The following is a 19,285-nucleotide window of genomic DNA, read 5'->3' as shown; positions in this document are numbered from 1 at the left end:
GATTTTAATTATATATAAAAGTTTTGATCCCCATACCAGTCGTTCTGAGACACATCTGAAACACTCCAAACTGGTGAGTGATTTTAATTATATATAAAGTTTTGATCCCCATACCGGTCGTTCTGAGACACATCTGAAACACTCCAAACTGGTGAGTGATTTTAATTATATATAAAAGTTTTGATACCCATACCGGTCGTTTTGAGACACATCTGAAACACTCCAAACTGGTGAGTGATTTTAATTATATATAAAAGTTTTGATACCCATACCGGTCGTTCTGAGACACATCTGAAACACTCCAAACTGGTGAGTGATTTTAATTATATATAAAAGTTTTGATACCCATACCGGTCGTTTTGAGACACATCTGAAACACTCCAAACTGGTGAGTGATTTTAATTATATATAAAAGTTTTGATCCCCATACCAGTCGTTCTGAGACACATCTGAAACACTCCAAACTGGTGAGTGATTTTAATTATATATAAAAGTTTTGATCCCCATACCGGTCGTTCTGAGACACATCTGAAACACTCCAAACTGGTGAGTGATTTTAATTATATATAAAGTTTTGATACCCATACCGGTCGTTTTGAGACACATCTGAAACACTCCAAACTGGTGAGTGATTTTAATTATATATAAAAGTTTTGATCCCCATACCAGTCGTTCTGAGACACATCTGAAACACTCCAAACTGGTGAGTGATTTTAATTATATATAAAAGTTTTGATCCCCATACCAGTCGTTCTGAGACACATCTGAAACACTCCAAACTGGTGAGTGATTTTAATTATTACTCATTATTTTTATTGTTTTACTAATTTAGTCTTATTTATTTACAACACAAAGTTTCAAAATACAATGAAAGCTACAATAAGAATAAATGCGTATGAATTTATTTAAAACATATCTAAACAAAAAATACAATGAACTTAGAAAAAGTTTGAGTTAACTCTATATAATTAACTTCGTTAAACTTTCATCAGATGTGCTGCTAGGTTGTATTAAAAGCCTACTAGCTGTATTAATTAAAAGCTGAAGCTATCTTTTCATGACTAATTAGATGAAGTGCTAATTATTTATTTATTTTTTCCTGTATAGGACCACTAAGCAACATTCAAGACTTCGTGGAGACGACAATAGTCCTGAAGAAAGACAAGAACGAGCTGGGAATCAGTGTAGCTGGTGGGAGTGACACTTATCTGGTGAGTAGTATATTGGTGACACCTAGCGGTGAAAATTTGAATATAATTATAATGGTTAGAGGATGATGAGCAGAAAACAATGGTGATGCCTACCGCTATATACATTCCAGTATAATAAAATATCCAAATGCTGGTTACAGAATTTATGGTATTGATGGATACGTATTAAAGGTGACATATAGTAGTAACTATTTGGATATAATATACATAATACTATAAACAACAGAACACGGTAATAACAAATATCGGTGACTTTCAACTTAGTTAACTGGGGTAAAATCACAAAGCTGGGAAACGCCTATTTCATGACGTTTTGAATATTTAACAATAGCGACATCTCGTAATGACGAGAAACCCACTTGAAGTAAAAATGTATCTCAAGATGGCTGGTATGTGTATTAAAACTTTTATTAAAATTTATATTTTATATTGTCCTCCGCTAGTACAGCGGTAAGTCTACGGATTTAGAACGCTAAAATCAGGGACTTGGTTCCCGTCGATGGACTAAACAGATAGCCCAATGTGGCTTCGCTATAATAAAACATACAATATATTATATTTTTCTTAATAGCGACATCTAGCGAGTGAAACTGTACTAATGATCGCTTAACGATGGCATACTAAATAAACTTAGTAGCGTGATAAGTGATACATAATGCAGAAAGTGGCTGTTGTTTTTAGTTCATATTTAAAACAAACACTCATCGATATTTTTCAGGATACTGATATTTGATATATGATATTTTTCAGGAAGTAGTATGTGTAACTAAAATCCACCATGGAGGAGCAGCCTACAAAGATGGACGATTAAAAGCAGGGGACCTTCTCCTAGCGGTGGGTTATGTAATTACATATCCATTTCACTGATGACATTACGCTTGCACGTGACCACTAATATCTATCATTTGAAATTCAACATATATAACCTAAACAAAAAATAAACATATCTAGTCATTAGGTTTATTTTATAATATGAATATAATACAGTATATTTGAAAGAAAACACACTCCGATATCGAAAACAATATTTTAAAACATAAATACTTAAAAGGAAATTAATAACCACTTATTTCTATCATGTTTTGGTCATATCACTAATGGATTTACTGTAGTTATTTTTTACACATGATGTTGAGGAACTAGAAACATCATTTATCTTATCTAGTGACGCAGCTTAATTTACTTTTACAGAATAAACCTCTCTTTGTGACACAATGAAATTTAGTTTTACAAATTATAACTCTCTTTGTGACAGTGTGGTTTAGTTTTACAAATCAACCCTTTCTTTGTGACAGTGTGGTTTAGTTTTACAAATCAACCCTTTCTTTGTGACAGTGTGGTTTAGTTTTACAAATCAACCCTTTCTTTGTGACAGTGTGGATTAGTGTTACAAATCAACCCTTTTTTTGTGACAGTGTGGATTAGTTTTACAAATCAACCCTTTCTTTGTGACAGTGTGGTTTAGTTTTACAAATCAACCCTTTCTTTGTGATAGTGTGGATTAGTTTTACAAATCAACCCTTTCTTTGTGACAGTGTGGTTTAGTTTTACAAATCAACCCTTTCTTTGCGACAGTGTGGTTTAGTTTTACAAATCAACCCTTTCTTTGTGACAGTGTGGTTTAGTTGCACAGACGAAGCATATATTACTTAGTTTGCATATTACCTCCCGTTTATTTACAGCATGCGTTACTTCGATTTTGAAGTTAACTTCTATATATCCTTGTGTCTCTGTGTTACTTGTTTTTTGATTTTCATGGTACGTTTCGTTTTCAGATTAGCTTTTGTGGCAGCCATTGCTATATCTTTTCTACTTTGTTCAAACAATTACAAAAAATCTTAAAATAGATTACTTAATACTTATTTTAAAACTTTTAATATAAAAAAAACTTTCACGTCAATGCAAGCTCTACTGATTTTGTGAAGTTTATAATATAAGATTTTAACCTGTCAGAAATCTTGGGGTTTTTGGTTTTTGCAACTTAAAATGAAAATCGAAATGTACAATCCTTTTAAAACATTAAAACAAGTACTTCTGTTGAGTTTTACAAAGTTCAAAATAAACCTGATACACTATTAACATATAAGCATATATTTACTTTAGTTTGAGTTTAAACGTGAGATCTTGGATTTTTATATCTACTTTAAACCCTATTAACATACACTGAATACAACTTCACAATAGTGTAGCTGAGTTTCTAGACATTATAAGAAGTGACGTCAGGGAAAATCAATAAATAGTGTAAATATGCGAATCACAACATTGTGGTTTTAAAAATCAATAAATAGTGTAAATATCTGAATCACGTTACCATCTCGTGCTTCATCTATACAGGTAAACGAGATTCCCTTGCGGGATCAACCAACCACTGAAACCTTGCGTTCTTTGAGAGAAGCGCCCTCTCCCGTCAGATTGTTGGTCCTCAGGGAAAACCCACAAAAACTTTTCACATCAAGAGAAAGTAGGTCTGGAAATGAACTGTACAAAATAAAATGAAGTACATCTAATGTACTCTTATAACAATTATACTACTGTGTAAGTATGAAGGAAGGAACCATTAGTTAAATATGTCGAATACAATAAGACAGAAAAGGAAAATATAACGTTTTACTTTCACACCTTAAAAATTAGCTATCAAGGTTGTATAAGACAAATAAATGCCTGTGAGTATTCTCGTGGTCTGGAATTAGTTTTTTACGTTTTTTGTGTTTAAAATAAAATGAAAAGAGGCCTCATATACTAAGCATAATTATACATTTATTACTCCATCGATTTAAAATTATAATTTTTTTCTGTAATGATAATTGAATAACGTAGGATCAGATTGACATCTAAAACAGTCCATTTATAGTTGGCCAAAGTTGATTCTTTTACAAGTGAAATAATAACACGTGTGTTTTAATAATATAACACTTAACTAAAATTCTCTCCGTCTTTCTTCTTCAGAAGCTACCAAATTCATCACTGTTGAACTCCGAAAATCTAGCATCACGGAACGATTAGGCCTCAGCGTGATGCAAAGAGTGTGAGTTTATACACCATTTATCACCGTATAAAGTGAATCTAGATTAGTGTATATGTCTTTCTTTAACTGTTTTAACTGCCATGAGCAGTTAAAAGTACACGTTGAAAAGATATGTGGGACTTTCTATATCCAGAAACAAGAATTATTTCTTCTTCAAAATTCCCAAAGATTCCCACTTTCAACATTTGAAGAAATAATGGACTATTTTTTTACTCTTTAATGGTTTATCTAAAAATAAACCTGGCGCTTGAAATGTTGTTTACCTACAACCGTGATACAAGTCTTGTAGCTTTTCCAAGTCGTATTTTAACATTCCATAAACAATTCCCAGCACTTCTCCTATCTCACGTCTTTAAAAGCAACCAAGCACGTCTGTCTTATTTCCCTAACACCAACGAAGTACTTCTTCTGTCTCACCAATACAAAACAAACAAGCACTCTCTCTCTCACTAATATAAAAGCAGCTAAGCGCTTTTCCTGTCTTACTTCTCTAACTGCAACTTTAACAGCAGTTCAGCACTTACACCAGCCTGAACAATATTCAAGCTTCTATATTGTCTCACTTCTTTACCATCAGATTAACACTATGGCTACACATTGCTTCTCACTACTACAGACACAGTAACTCCACATTGATTCTCGTCATTACAATACAAAGGGTTAATAAAAGCGTTTAAAGAAAAAGGCCATATCTTAGTTTTGTCAGAAATACTGTCCAGAATTAACTTCAGGGATGAAGTAGATCACCATGGTTAAATGTTAGGTTTAAGTTAGTATACTTCAGGGATGAAGTAGATCACCATAGATAAATGTTAGGTTTAAGTTAGTATACTTCAGGGATGAAGTAGATCACCGTGGTTAAATGTTAGGTTTAAGTTAGTATACTTCAGGGATGAAGTAGATTACCATAGTTAAACGTTAGGTTTAAGTTAGTATACTTCAGGGATGAAGTAGATCACCATGGTTAAATGTTATGTTTAAGTTAGTATACTTCAGGGATGAAGTAGATCACCGTGGTTAAATGTTAGGTTTAAGTTAGTATACTTCAGGAATGAAGTAGATCACCATGGTTAAATGTTAGGTTTAAGTTAGTATACTTCAGGGATGAAGTAGATCACCGTGGTTAAATGTTAGGTTTAAGTTAGTATACTTCAGGGATGAAGTAGATCACCGTGGTTAAATGTTATGTTTAAGTTAGTATACTTCAGGGATGAAGTAGATCACCTTGGTTAAATGTTAGGTTTAAGTTAGTAAGTAAAGATGAGCGTATAGAGTTGTTGGACTTGTGAGATCGGTGTAGTGGAAAAAAATATGGAATGGGTTGTTTGTGTTTAAATAGAGTATGGATTGTACTAAGGCTATTAACCCAGCTCTGAAGGAAGTTGAAGCGAGAACTACACGGTCAGTGGTGAGGGCAAAGAATGCAGAAAGAATAAAATATAGAAAAAAAGTTTAACACATTTAATGAGTAAAGACGTCATAGAAAATTAATAAAAACCCTATAATGGAAGTAGATATAAGGATAGGCTTAATTGTTACTATTGTAATGGTACATGTATAAGGTTTGGTTTGGAATTTAGTGGATATAAAGGGTTTGGTTTGGAATTTAGTGAATATAAAGGGTTTGGTTTGGAATTTAGTGGATGTTGAAGGGTTTGGTTTGATATTTAGTGGATATAAAGGGTTTGGTTTGAAATTTAGTGGATGTTGAAGGGTTTGGTTTGGAATTTAGTAGATATGAAGGGTTTGGTTTGAAATTTAGTGGATATAAAGGGTTTGGTTTGAAATTTAGTGGATATGAAGGGTTTCGTTTGAAGTTTAGTGGATATAAAGGGTTTGGTTTGGAATTTAGTAGATATAAAGGGTTTGGTTTGGAATTTAGTGGATATAAAGGGTTTGGTTTGGAATTTAGTGGATATAAAGGGTTTAGTTTGAAATTTAGTGGATATAAAGGGTTTGGTTTGAAATTTAGTGGATATAAAGGTTTAGTTTGGAATTTAGTGGATATGAAGGGTTTTGTTTGAAATTTAGTGGATATAAAAGGGTTTAGTTTGGAATTTAGTGGATGTTGAAGGGTTTAGTTTGATATTTAGTAGATATAAAGGGTTTAGTTTGAAATTTAGTGGATGTTGAAGGGTTTAGTTTGGAATTTAGTAGATATGAAGGATTGGTTTGAAATTTAGTGGATGCTGGTTTGGTTTGAAATTGAAGTAGATATAGAAGAGTTTCATTTGAAATTTAAGTAGATATAAAGGGTTTAGTTTGGAATTTAGTAGATATAAAGGTTTAGTTTGGAATTTAGTGGATATAAAAAGGTTTAGTTTGGAATTTAGTGGATATAAAAGGTTTAGTTTGAAATTTAGTAGATATAAAGGGTTTAGTTTGAAATTTAGTAGATATAAAGGGGTTTAGTTTGGAATTTAGTGGATATGAAGGGTTTAGTTTGAAATTTAGTGGATATAAAGGGTTTGGTTTGGAATTTAGTGGATATAAAGGAGTTTAGTTTGGAATTTAGTGGATATAAAAGGTGTGGTTTGGAATTTAGTGGATGTTGAAGGGTTTGGTTTGAAATTTAGTGGACATAAAGGGTTTAGTTTGAAATTTAGTAGATATAAAGGGTTTAGTTTGGAATTTAGTGGATATAAAGCTGGTTTAGTTTGAAATTTAGTGGATATAAAGAGGTTTAGTTTGGAATTTAGTGGATATAAAGGGTTTAGTTTGAAATTTAGTGGATACAAAGGGTTTAGTTTGGAATTTAGTGGATATAAAAGGTTTAGTTTGAAATCTAGTAGATATAAAGGGTTTAGTTTGGAATTTAGTGATATAAAGGGTTTAGTTTGAAATTTAGTGGATATAAAGGGTTTAGTTTGAAATTTAGTGGATATAAAGGTTTAGTTTGGAATTTAGTGGATATAAAGGTTTAGTTTGAAATTTAGTGGATATAAAGGGTTTAGTTTGAAATTTAGTGGATATAAAGGGTTTGGTTTGAAATCTAGTGGATACGAAGGGTTTAGTTTGAAATTTAGTGGATATGAAGGGTTTAGTTTGGAATTTAGTGATATGAAGGGTTTGGTTTGAAATTTAGTGGATATAAAGGGTTTAGTTTGGAATTTAGTGGATATAAAGGGTTTAGTTTGGAATTTAGTGATATCAAAGGTGTGGCCTGGTAGTGGATATAAAGGGTTTGGTTTGAAATTTAGTGGACATAAAGGGTTTGGTTTGAAATTTAGTGGATATAAAGGGTTTATTTGGAATTTAGTGGATATGAAGTTTAGTTTGAAATTTAATGGATATAAAGGTTTAGTTTGGAATCTAGTGATATAAGCTGGAGTTTAGTTTGAAATCTAGTGGATACAAAGTTTCTGTTTGAAATTTAGTGGATATAAATGGCCTGGTTTGAAATTTCCAGTGATATGAAGGGCCTGGTTTGAAATTTAGTGGATATAAAGGGTTTGGTTTGAATCCTAGTGGATATAAAGGTTTAGTTTGAAATTTAGTGGATATAAAAGGTTTAGTTTAGGAAATTTAGTGATATAAGCTGGTTTAGTTTGGAATTTAGTGATATAAAAGTTTCATGCCTGAAACCTAGTGATATAAAGGGTTTAGTTTGAAAATTTAGTGATATGAAGGTTTGGTTTGAAATTTAGTGGATATAAAGGGCCTGGTTTGGAATTTAGTGATATAAAGGTTTGGTTTGAAATCCAGTGGATATGAAGGTTTAGTTTGAAATTTAGTGGATATAAAGGCCTAGTTTGGAATTTAGTGGATATAAAAGGTTTGGTTTGGAATTTAGTGGATATAAAGGGTGTGGTTTGGAATTTAGTGGATATAAAGGGCCTGGTTTGGTATTTAGTGGATACAAAAGGGTTTGGTGAAAATTAGTGGATATAAAGGTTTGGTTTGGAATCTAGTGATATAAAGGTTTAGTTTGAAATTTAGTGGATATAAAGGGTTTGGTTTGGAATTTAGTGGATATGAAGGGTTTCTGTTTGAAATTTAGTGGATATAAAGGGTTTGGTTTGGAATCTTAGTGGATATAAAGGTTTGGTTTTGGTTAGTAGTGGATGCTGAAGGTTTGGTTTGAAATTTAGTGGATATAAAGGGTTTGGTTTGGAATTTAGTGGATATGAAGGGTTTGGTTTGAAATTTAGTGGATATAAAGGGTTTGGTTTGAAATTTAGTGGATATAAAGGGTTTAGTTTGAAATTTAGTGGATATGAAGGGTTTAGTTTTGAAATCCAGTGGATATAAAAGGTTTGGTTTGAAATTTAGTGGATATAAAAGGTTTGGTTTGAAATTTAGTGGATATCAAGGGTTTAGTTTGAAATTTAGTGGATATAAAGGGTTTGGTTTGAAATTTAGTGGATATCAAGGGTTTGGTTTGAAATTTAGTGGATATAAAGGTTTAGTTTGAAATTTAAGTGGATATGAAGGGTTTGGTTTGAGATTTAGTGGATATAAAGGGTTTGGTTTGGAATTTAGTAGATATAAAGGGTTTAGGGAATTTAGTGGATATAAAGGGTTTGGTTTGGAATTTAGTGGATATAAAGGGTTTAGTTTGGAATTTAGTGGATATACAAAGGTTTAGTTTGAAATTTAGTGGATATAAAGGGTTTGGTTTGGAATTTAGTGGATATAAAGGGTTTAGTTTGAAATTTAGTGGATATAAAGCTGGTTTAGTTTGAAATTTAGTGGATATAAAGGGTTTAGTTTGGAATTTAGTGGATATAGAAAGGGTTTAGTTTGAAATTTAGTGGATATAAAGGGTTTAGTTTGGAATTTAGTGGATATAAAGGGTTTGGTTTGGAATTTAGTGGATATAAAGGGTGTAGTTTGGAATTTAGTGGATGTTAGAAGGGTTTAGTTTAAACTTAGTGGACATAAAGGTTTAGTTTGGAAATCTAGTAGATACAAAGGTTTAGTTTGGAATCTAGTAGATATAAAGGGTTTGGTTTGGAATTTAGTAGATATAAAGGGTTTAGTTTGGAATTTAGTGGATATACAAAGGTTTAGTTTGAAATTTAGTGGATATAAAAGGTTTGGTTTGAAATTTAGTGGATATAAAAGGTTTAGTTTGGAATTTAGTGGATATGAAGGTTTAGTTTGAAATTTAGTGGATATAAAGGGTTTAGTTTGGAATTTAGTGATATAAAAGGGTTTGGTTTGGAATTTAGTGGATATAAAGGTGTGGTTTGGAATTTAGTGGATGTTGAAGGGTTTAGTTTGAAATTTAGTAGACATAAAGGTTTAGTTTGAAATTTAGTGGATATAAAGGGTTTAGTTTGGAATTTAGTGGATATGAAGGGGTTTAGTTTGAAATTTAGTGGATATAAAGGGTTTGGTTTGGAATCTAGTGGATATACAAAGGGTTTGGTTTGAAATTTAGTGGATATAAAGGGTTTAGTTTGGAATTTAGTGGATATGAAAGGTTTAGTTTGAAATTTAGTGGATATAAAGGGTTTGGTTTGGAATTTAGTGGATATAAAGGGTTTGGTTTGAAATTTAGTGGATATAAAGGGTTTAGTTTGAAATCTAGTGGATATAAAGGGTTTGGTTTGGAATTTAGTGGATATGGCTGGTTTAGTTTGAAATTTAGTGGATATAAAGGGTTTGGTTTGAAATTTAGTGGATATAAAGGTTTGGTTTGAAATTTAGTGGATATAGAAGGGTTTAGTTTGAAATTTAGTGGATATGAAGGTTTGGTTTGGAATTTAGTGGATATGAAGGGTTTGGTTTGAAATTTAGTGGATATAAAGGGTTTAGTTTGGAATCTAGTGGATATAAAGGGCCTGGTTTGGAATTTAGTGGATATCAAGGGTGTGGTTTGGAATCTAGTGGATATAAAAGGTTTAGTTTGAAATTTAGTGGACATAAAGGGTTTAGTTTGAAATTCCAGTGGATATAAAGGGTTTGGTTTGGAATTTAGTGGATATAAGAAGGGTTTGGTTTGAAATTTAGTGGATATAAAGGTTTAGTTTGGAATTTAGTGGATATAAAAGGGTTTGGTTTGAAATTTAGTGGATACAAAGAGTTTCGTTTGAAATTTAGTGGATATAAAGGGTTTGGTTTGAAATTTAGTGGATATGAAGGGTTTGGTTTGAAATTTAGTGGATATAAAGGGTTTGGTTTGAATTTAGTGGATATAAAGGGTTTGGTTTGAAATTTAGTGGATATAAAGGGTGTGGTTTGGAACTCAGTGGATATAAAGGGTTTGGTTTGGAATTTAGTGGATACAAAGAGTTTCGTTTGAAATTTAGTGGATATGCTGGTTTGGTTTGAAATTTAGTGGATATGAAGAGGTTTGGTTTGGAATTTAGTGGATATAAAGGGTTTAGTTTGAAATTTAGTGGATATGAAGGGTTTAGTTTGAAATTTAGTGGATATAAAGGGTTTGGTTTGGAATTCTAGTGGATATAAAGGGTTTAGTTTGGAATTTAGTGATATAAAGGTGTGGTTTGGAATTTAGTGGATATAAAGGGTTTAGTTTGGCATTTAGTGGATATAAAGGTTTGGTTTGAAATTTAGTGGATATAAAGGGTTTGGTTTGGAATTTAGTGGATATAAAGGGTTTGGTTTGAAATTTAGTGGATATAAAGCTGGTTTGGTTTGGAATTTAGTGGATATGAAGGGTTTGTTTGAAATTTAGTGATATAAAGGGTTTAGTTTGGAATTTAGTGGATATAAAAGGTTTGGTTTGGAATTTAGTGGATGCTGAAGGGCCTAGTTTGAAATTTAGTGGATATAAAGGTTTAGTTTGGAATTTAGTGGATATAGAAGGGTTTAGTTTGAAATTTAGTGGATATAAAGGGTTTAGTTTGGAATCCTAGTGGATATAAAGGTTTAGTTTGAAATTTAGTGGATATAAAGGGTTTGGTTTGAAATTTAGTGGATATCAAGGGTTTGGTTTGAAATTTAGTGGATATAAAGGGTTTGGTTTGAAATTTAGTGGATATGAAGGGTTTGGTTTGAAATTTAGTGGATATAAAGGTTTGGTTTGAAATTTAGTGGATATAGCTGGGTTTAGTTTGAATTTAGTGGATATAAAGGGTTTAGTTTGGAATCTAGTAGATATAAAGGTTTGGTTTGGAATTTAGTGGATATAAAGGGTTTGGTTTGGAATTTAGTGGATATAAAGGGTTTGGTTTGGAATCTAGCAGATATAAAGGGTTTGGTTTGAAATTTAGTGATATAAAAGGAGTTTAGTTTGGAATTTAGTGGATATAAAGGTTTAGTTTGAAATTTAAGTGGATATGTGCTGGTTTGGTTTGAAATTTAGTGGATATAAAGGGTTTGGTTTGGAATTTAGTGGATATGAATGGTTTAGTTTGAAATTTAGTGGATATAAATGGTTTGGTTTGGAATTTAGTGGATATGAAGGGTTTGGTTTGAAATTTAGTGGATATAAAGGGTTTGGTTTGGAATTTAGTGGATATAAAGGGTTTGGTTTGGAATTTAGTGGATATGAAGGGTTTGGTTTGAAATTTAGTGGATATAAAGGGTTTGGTTTGGAATTTAGTGGATATAAAGGGTTTGGTTTGAAACCTAGTGGATATCAAGGGTTTGGTTTGAAAATTTAGTGGATATAAATGGTTTGGTTTGAAATTTAGTGGATATGAAGGGTTTGGTTTGAATTTAGTGGATATAAAGGGTTTAGTTTGAAATTTAGTGGATATAAAGGGTTTAGTTTGGAATTTAGTGGATATAAAGGTTTGGTTTGGAATTTAGTGGATATAAAGGGTTTAGTTTGGAATTTAGTGGATATAAAGAGTTTAGTTTGAAATTTAGTGGATATAAAGGGTTTAGTTTGAAAATTTAGTGGATATGAAGGGTTTAGTTTGAAATCTAGTGATATAAAGGTTTAGTTTGGAATTTAGTGGATATAAAGGGTTTAGTTTGGAATTTAGTGGATATAAAGGGTGTGGTTTGGAACCTTAGTGGATATTGAATGGTTTAGTTTGAAATTTAGTGGATATAAAGGGTTTGGTTTGGAATTTAGTGGATATAGAAGGGTTTGGTTTGAAATTTAGTGGATATAAAGGGTTTGGTTGGAAATTTAGTGGATATCAAAGGTTTGGTTTGAAATTTAGTGGATATAAAAGGTTTGGTTTGAAATTCTAGTAGATATGAAGGGTTTGGTTTGAAATTTAAAGTGGATATAAAGGGTTTGGTTTGAATTTAGTGGATATAAAGGGTTTAGTTTGAAATTTAGTGGATATAAAGGGCCTAGTTTGGAATTTAGTGGATATAAAGGGTTTGGTTTGGAATTTAGTAGATATAAAGAGTTTCGTTTGAAATTTAGTGGATATAAAGGGTTTGGTTTGAAATTTAGTGGATATGAAGGGTTTAGTTTTGAAATTTAGTGGATATAAAGGGTTTAGTTTGGAATTTAGTGGATATAAAGCTGGTTTAGTTTGAAATTTAGTGGATATGAAGGGTTTAGTTTGAAATTTAGTGGATATAAAGGGTTTGGTTTGGAATTTAGTGGATATAAAGGGTTTGGTTTGGAATTTAGTGGATATAAAGGGTGTGGTTTGGAATTTAGTGGATATAAAGGGTTTGGTTTGGTATTTAGTGGATATAAAGGGTTTGGTTTGAAATTAGTGGATATAAAGGTTTAGTTTGGAATTTAGTGGATATAAAGGGTTTAGTTTGAAATTTAGTGGATATAAAGGGTTTAGTTTGGAATTTAGTGGATATGAAGGGTTTGGTTTGAAATTTAGTGGATATAAAGGGTTTGGTTTGGAATTTAGTGGATATAAAGGGTTTGGTTTGGAATTTAGTGGATGTTGAAGGGTTTGGTTTGAAATTTAGTGGATATAAAGGTTTGGTTTGGAATTTAGTGGATATAGAAGGGTTTAGTTTGAAATTTAGTAGATATAAAGGGTTTGGTTTGGAATTTAGTGGATATAAAGGGTTTAGTTTGAAATCCAGTGGATATAAAGGGTTTAGTTTGAAATTTAGTAGATATGAAGGGTTTGGTTTGAAATTCCAGTGGATACAAATGGTTTAGTTTGAAATTTAGTGGATATGAAGGGTTTAGTTTGAAATTTAGTGGATATAAAGGGTTTGGTTTGAAATTTAGTGGATATAAAGGGTTTGGTTTGGAATTTAGTGGATATAAAGGGTTTAGTTTGAAATTTAGTGGATATCAAGGGTTTAGTTTAGAAATTTAGTGGATATAGAAGGGTTTGGTTTGAAATTTAGTAGATATAAAGGGTTTGGTTTTGAAACCAGTAGATATAGAAGGGTTTGGTTTGAAAATTTAGTGGATATAAAGGGTTTAGTTTTGAAATTTAGTGGATATAAAGGGTTTAGTTTGGAATTTAGTGGATATAAAGGGTTTAGTTTGAAATTAGTGGATATCAAGGGTTTAGTTTGAAATTTAGTGGATATGAAGGGTTTGGTTTGAAATTTAGTGGATATAAAGGGTTTAGTTTGAAATTTAGTGGATATGAAGGGTTTGGTTTGAAGTTTAGTGGATATAAAGGGTTTGGTTTGGAATTTAGTAGATATAAAGGGTTTGGTTTGGAATTTAGTGGATATAAAGGGTTTGGTTTGGAATTTAGTGGATATAAAGGGTTTGGTTTGGAATTTAGTGGATATGTGCTGTTTAGTTTGAAATTTAGTGGATATAAAGGGCCTAGTTTGGAATCTCCAGTGGATATAAAGGGTTTAGTTTGAAATTTAGTGGATACAAAGGGTTTAGTTTGAAACCAGTGGATATAAAGGGTTTAGTTTGGAATTAGTGGATATGAAGGTTTAGTTTGAAATTTAGTGGATATAAAGGGTTTGGTTTGGAATTTAGTGGATATAAAGGGTTTGGTTTGGAATTTAGTGGATATAAAGGGTGTGGTTTGGAATTTAGTGGATGTTGAAGGGTTTGGTTTGAAATTTAGTGGACATAAAGGGTTTGGTTTGAAATTTAGTGGATATAAAGGGTTTGGTTTGGAATTTAGTGGATATGAAGGGTTTGGTTTGAAATTTAGTGGATATAAAGGGTTTGGTTTGGAATTTAGTGGATTTCAAGGGTTTGGTTTGAAATTTAGTGGATATCAAGGGTTTGGTTTGAAATTTAGTGGATATAAAGGGTTTGGTTTGAAATTTAGTGGATATGAAGGGTTTAGTTTGAAATTTAGTGGATATAAAGGGTTTGGTTTGAATTTAGTGGATATAAAGGGTTTGGTTTGAAATTTAGTGGATATAAAGGGTTTGGTTTGGAATTTAGTGGATATAAAGGGTTTGGTTTGGAATTTAGTGGATATAAAGGGTTTGGTTTGGAATTTAGTGGATATAAAGAGTTTGGTTTGAAATTTAGTGGATATAAAGGGTTTGGTTTGAAATTTAGTGGATATGAAGGGTTTGGTTTGAAATTTAGTGGATATAAAGGGTTTGGTTTGGAATTTAGTGGATATAAAGGGTTTGGTTTGGAATTTAGTGGATATAAAGGGTGTGGTTTGGAATTTAGTGGATGTTGAAGGGTTTGGTTTGAAATTTAGTGGATATAAAGGGTTTGGTTTGGAATTTAGTGGATATGAAGGGTTTGGTTTGAAATTTAGTGGATATAAAGGGTTTGGTTTGGAATTTAGTGGATATAAAGGGTTTGGTTTGAAATTTAGTGGATATAAAGGGTTTGGTTTGAAATTTAGTGGATATAAAGGGTTTGGTTTGAAATTTAGTGGATATGAAGGGTTTGGTTTGAAATTTAGTGGATATGAAGGGTTTGGTTTGAAATTCGCAAGCTACTCGAAGGGTATCCGCGCTAGCCATCCTGATTTAGTAGTGTAAAACTAGAGGGAAGGCAGCTAGTCATCACCACCCACCACCACCTCTTGGGTTACTCTTTTGCCAACAAATAATGGGACTGACCATCACATTATAAAGACCACACGGTTGAAAGGGCGAGCATGTTTGGCGTGACGGGGGGATGTAAAGGGAAAAGGTTTTCAGTGGTATTTTGTTACAGACTACCAAATGAGGTTTTCAGTGGTATTTTGTTACAGACTAACAAATGACATTGATGAAAGTAGTGAGAAACTTTACACTGATATTCAGATTTCAGCACTTAGTGAAGTCACAATTATGGGTGATTTTAATTTCAGATATAGAGACTGGGAAATACTAGAGTCAAACCATGAGAGAGAAAAGGGTTTTTGGAACTGTTTAAGATGGTTTTATTTACAAATTAGTCAAGGAACCTACTAGAGACAATGTTATTTTAGGTTCATTTTAACTTCAAATATAGAAATGATTGAAAGAGTAGAAATTGAGGAACATTTGGGTGCAAGTGATCCTTGTTCCACTAGGTTCGATGTTTTAATGCATATAGAGATAAGAAATAATGATATTTTGGTTACAAACTTTGAAGTGATGCAACAAGAATTATCTGTTGTGAATTGAGCAGCTGAGTTGTTTGGAGACACTGATCAGATGTGGAATGTTTTTAAATATTCATGTGAAACATATTATTTATAGAAAGAAAAGGGCAGTTGGAAGTAAAAAAAAAATCAGGTTGGCTCACAAAAAGTATAACAGATAAAATTAAAGAAAAACATCATAAATTTAAAATATTTAAACTGACTGAAATGTTTGGAGACTTAGAATATTGTATAAAATCAATGAATTTGGTAAAACAGGACATAAAACCTTATGAGAATAGGTTGGCTGAAAATTTAAACATTAACGATATGGTTTTCTTTAAATTCATTAAGGGTAAACAAAATGTTAGAACTGGGGCAGGACTCTTGAGGAATGGTAAAGGAGGGCATATATCTAATAATTATGAGATGGCTGGATCATCATATTTTGATTTTTCTTAAATTCGTTCGTTTTGAATTTCGTGCAAAGCTACACGAGGGCTATTTGGACTAGCCATCCCTAATTTAGCAGTGTAAGTCTAGAGAAAAGGCAGCTGGTCATCATCACCCACTGTTAATTGGTCAATGTTTAAATTTTCAGCCAACAATAAGGTTTTAATTTCCTGTTTTACTAACTTTCTTGATTTTATAAAATCTTCTAAATCTCCTGACATTCCACTCAATTTACTACTCTTTTTACCAGTGGGATTGACCACCACATTATAACGCTCCCACGGCTGAAAGGGCGAGCTATTTGGTGTGACGGGGTTTCGAACCCTTGTGCCTTAACCACCTGGCCATGTCGGGCCTTCTCTTAAGTTTTTACTAATGAAAATTGAAATAGTATTCCACGTCTTGAACAGTTGATAGATGAAAACAAGATCAAACAAGATGAATCCATTAATTTTGAGCTGGTTTAAAAAAAAGATAATATTTCTCCAAAGGTTTTGAAGGAGGCTAAGGATAGGAAAACATTTTGGAAAGTCTGTTAAAAATTAGTTACAAAGTCATTTAATAAAGTTTATATATTTTATTTTATTTTTGATAGTGAACATGGTTCCACTAAGGGAAAGTATTGCCTTAAAAATCTTTTGGTATTCCTTGCGAAGTTTGCTGCTTATTTATATGATGGTAAGTGTGTAGACTTGGTGTACATATATTTTCAAATCTCTATAGGAGTGGGGGATAACTTAGGTAATTGGATAGAAGAGTGACTGGATGGAAGAAAGCAGAGGGTTGTTAAAAATGGAGTTCAATCAAACTGGATTAAAGTCACCAATGGAGGAGGTACCTCAGGACTCAGTCTTATGAAGGAATAGTCAATAAGTTACTTATATTAGATTGTCCAGAAATAAATGTCAGAATTCTAACGCTGACATATAGGAGCTGAATATTGAGTAAGTTTAATCCAACAATTGTCGCTAACAAGGTGTCTAAATTGTCTGCTGTTTCAACTCTACTCAGGGTAAGTTTTGTAATCCCCAAAACAGCATGAACAAGAAGAACTTGTGTCTGATTTCCCTCTACGACTTTAAACTTGGACGAAAAGCTACCGAAACTACACGGAACATCAACCAGAAATTCAGCCATGGATCTGTTACTGAAAATAAACTTTAGCGTTGGTTCCAAAATTTTCGACATGGAGATGAAAGTCTTGAAGACCACGAAGGTCTTGGAAGGAAGCCATCCTTAGATGAAAACACATTAAGGAAAGCAGCTGAGACAGACTCTAGCATAACAGTACATGAGCTTGTAGAAAAGCTAGGCACAAGCAAATCAAGCATTGCCAATCACCTGAGTGTGATTGGAAAGAGGAAAAAGTTGGATAAATGGGTTCCACATGAGCTGACTGAAGATGATCAACAAAATCGGCGTTATAAGACCCATCAAAGATGACATTTCAAGAATTGGGAATCGAGGTTCTGCCTCATCAACCTTATTCCCCAGACCTTTCCCTATACATTTTTATTTCTAAGCACTTTGACAACTTTTTGAACAACAAACTTTAAAAACCAGGCAGCTGCAGAAGAAGCTTTCAGGGAGTTTATTTAACCATATAAACTCTGATTTATACAGCAGGGAAATAAACGTTACACGTTGACAAAAGTGTGTTTACTTTGATTATTACATGTTTTACAACAATGGTTTATACTTTTCTAAATTTTGCAGTTCAACAAAAACATTTATTTCTGGACAATGTAATGTTTACAGATGATATTAAGGTCTTGAACTGGACAACGTAATGTTTACAGATGATATTAAGGTCTTGGACTGGACAACGTAATGTTTACAGATGATATTAAGGTCTTGGACTGGACAACGTAATGTTTACGGATGATATTAAGGTATTGGATGTTGCTAGTTGTGAAGAAGATGCTGCTAATTTACAAAAGGGTTTAGATAATTTAGTGAGTTGGGTAAATAAATGGTTGATTGGTTTTAATTATAATAAATGTAAGATAATGCATGTGAGTTATCATAGTTTGAATTATAAGTATAATTTGGATAGGGATAACCCTAACAGTCTTATGAAGGAAAGGGTGTAATTGTTGATTAGTGTCTAAAGCCATCCAAACAGCGTGTTGTTACTAGTGGTATAGCAAATAGGATATTAGATTGTATCTACAGATATATTGAATACAAGTCTAAATAGGTTATAATTTTATTGCACAGGTTAGGCTATATTTGTAATATTGTGTTCAGTTTTGGGCTCCTTACCTTAGGAAAGACATTGAATTGTTCAGAGAATGGTTACTAGAATGTAGGGGTTATTATATAAGGAGAGGTTGAGGTATCTTAAACTGTTTACTTTTAAAAAAAGAAGAGTTAATGGAGGTCTTTTTATTTTCTCTTGAAAAAAGAGGGTAGATCTGATTAAAGTGTTTAAGATTGTTAATGGAACTGAAAGTGATGATGCTTTTTTTTTAATTTTCATAGTGGCAATAGTAACACTTGGGCACACAAATATACATTTTGACAGGGTAGGAGTCATTTTCAGCTGAAAAAGTTTTATTTCCTAGCAGGGTGGTTGATCTTTGAAATGGGTTGCCTTCAAGTGTTGTAAAGACAGTCAATTTGAATGAGTTTAAGTGTGATAAGTGCATATATCATGAGAGGTGACTTTTAGATTTCTTTGTTTTTTAAATTAGTTTACAGAATGGAACAGCCTAGATGGACCAATAGATTTCATGTTATTCGAAAATGATATATTTTGATCGTATAAACAGTAACTTACCTTACATACAACTTATCTAGGTAATTTAAATACTAGCGTACCTTACATATCAGTTATTCATTCTCTAGGTAAGTTAAATACTAGCTTACCTTACATATCACTTATCCAATGCCTAGGTAAATTAAATAGTAGCTTACCTGAAACATCAGTTATCTAATATGTAGGTAATTTAAATACTAGCTTACCTGAAACATCACTTATCTACTGTGTAGGTAATTCAAATACTAGCTTACCTGAAACATCACTTATCTACTGTGTAGGTAATTCAAATACTAGTTTACCTGAAACATCAGTTATCTACTGTGTAGGTAATTCAAATACTAGCTTACCTGAAACATCACTTATCTACTGTGTAGGTAATTCAAATACTAGCTTACCTGAAACATCACTTATCTACTGTGTAGGTAATTCAAATACTAGCTTACCTGAAACATCACTTATCTACTGTGTAGGTAATTCA

General features: G+C 32.3%; 1 protein-coding gene across 2 annotated transcripts in view; it reads left to right on the top strand.

Annotated features, from left to right (window-relative positions):
- LOC143231792 (inaD-like protein) overlaps positions 1–19,285 on the top strand; it is a 41,223-nt gene that overhangs the window by 13,377 nt on the left and 8,561 nt on the right. For both annotated transcript variants that reach the window (XM_076466456.1, XM_076466448.1), the window contains exons 3-6: positions 1,108–1,211; positions 1,962–2,045; positions 3,546–3,672; positions 4,158–4,236. In XM_076466456.1, the coding sequence (XP_076322571.1) occupies positions 1,108–1,211; positions 1,962–2,045; positions 3,546–3,672; positions 4,158–4,236 (394 nt within the window). The remainder of the gene's footprint in view (positions 1–1,107; positions 1,212–1,961; positions 2,046–3,545; positions 3,673–4,157; positions 4,237–19,285) is intronic.

Source organism: Tachypleus tridentatus, chromosome 1 (genome assembly GCF_004210375.1).
Source record: "Tachypleus tridentatus isolate NWPU-2018 chromosome 1, ASM421037v1, whole genome shotgun sequence".
Classification (NCBI taxonomy): Eukaryota; Metazoa; Arthropoda; class Merostomata; order Xiphosura; family Limulidae; genus Tachypleus; species Tachypleus tridentatus.
Note: the sequence above shows the minus strand (reverse complement) of the source record. Positions and strands in the feature narration are given on the sequence as shown.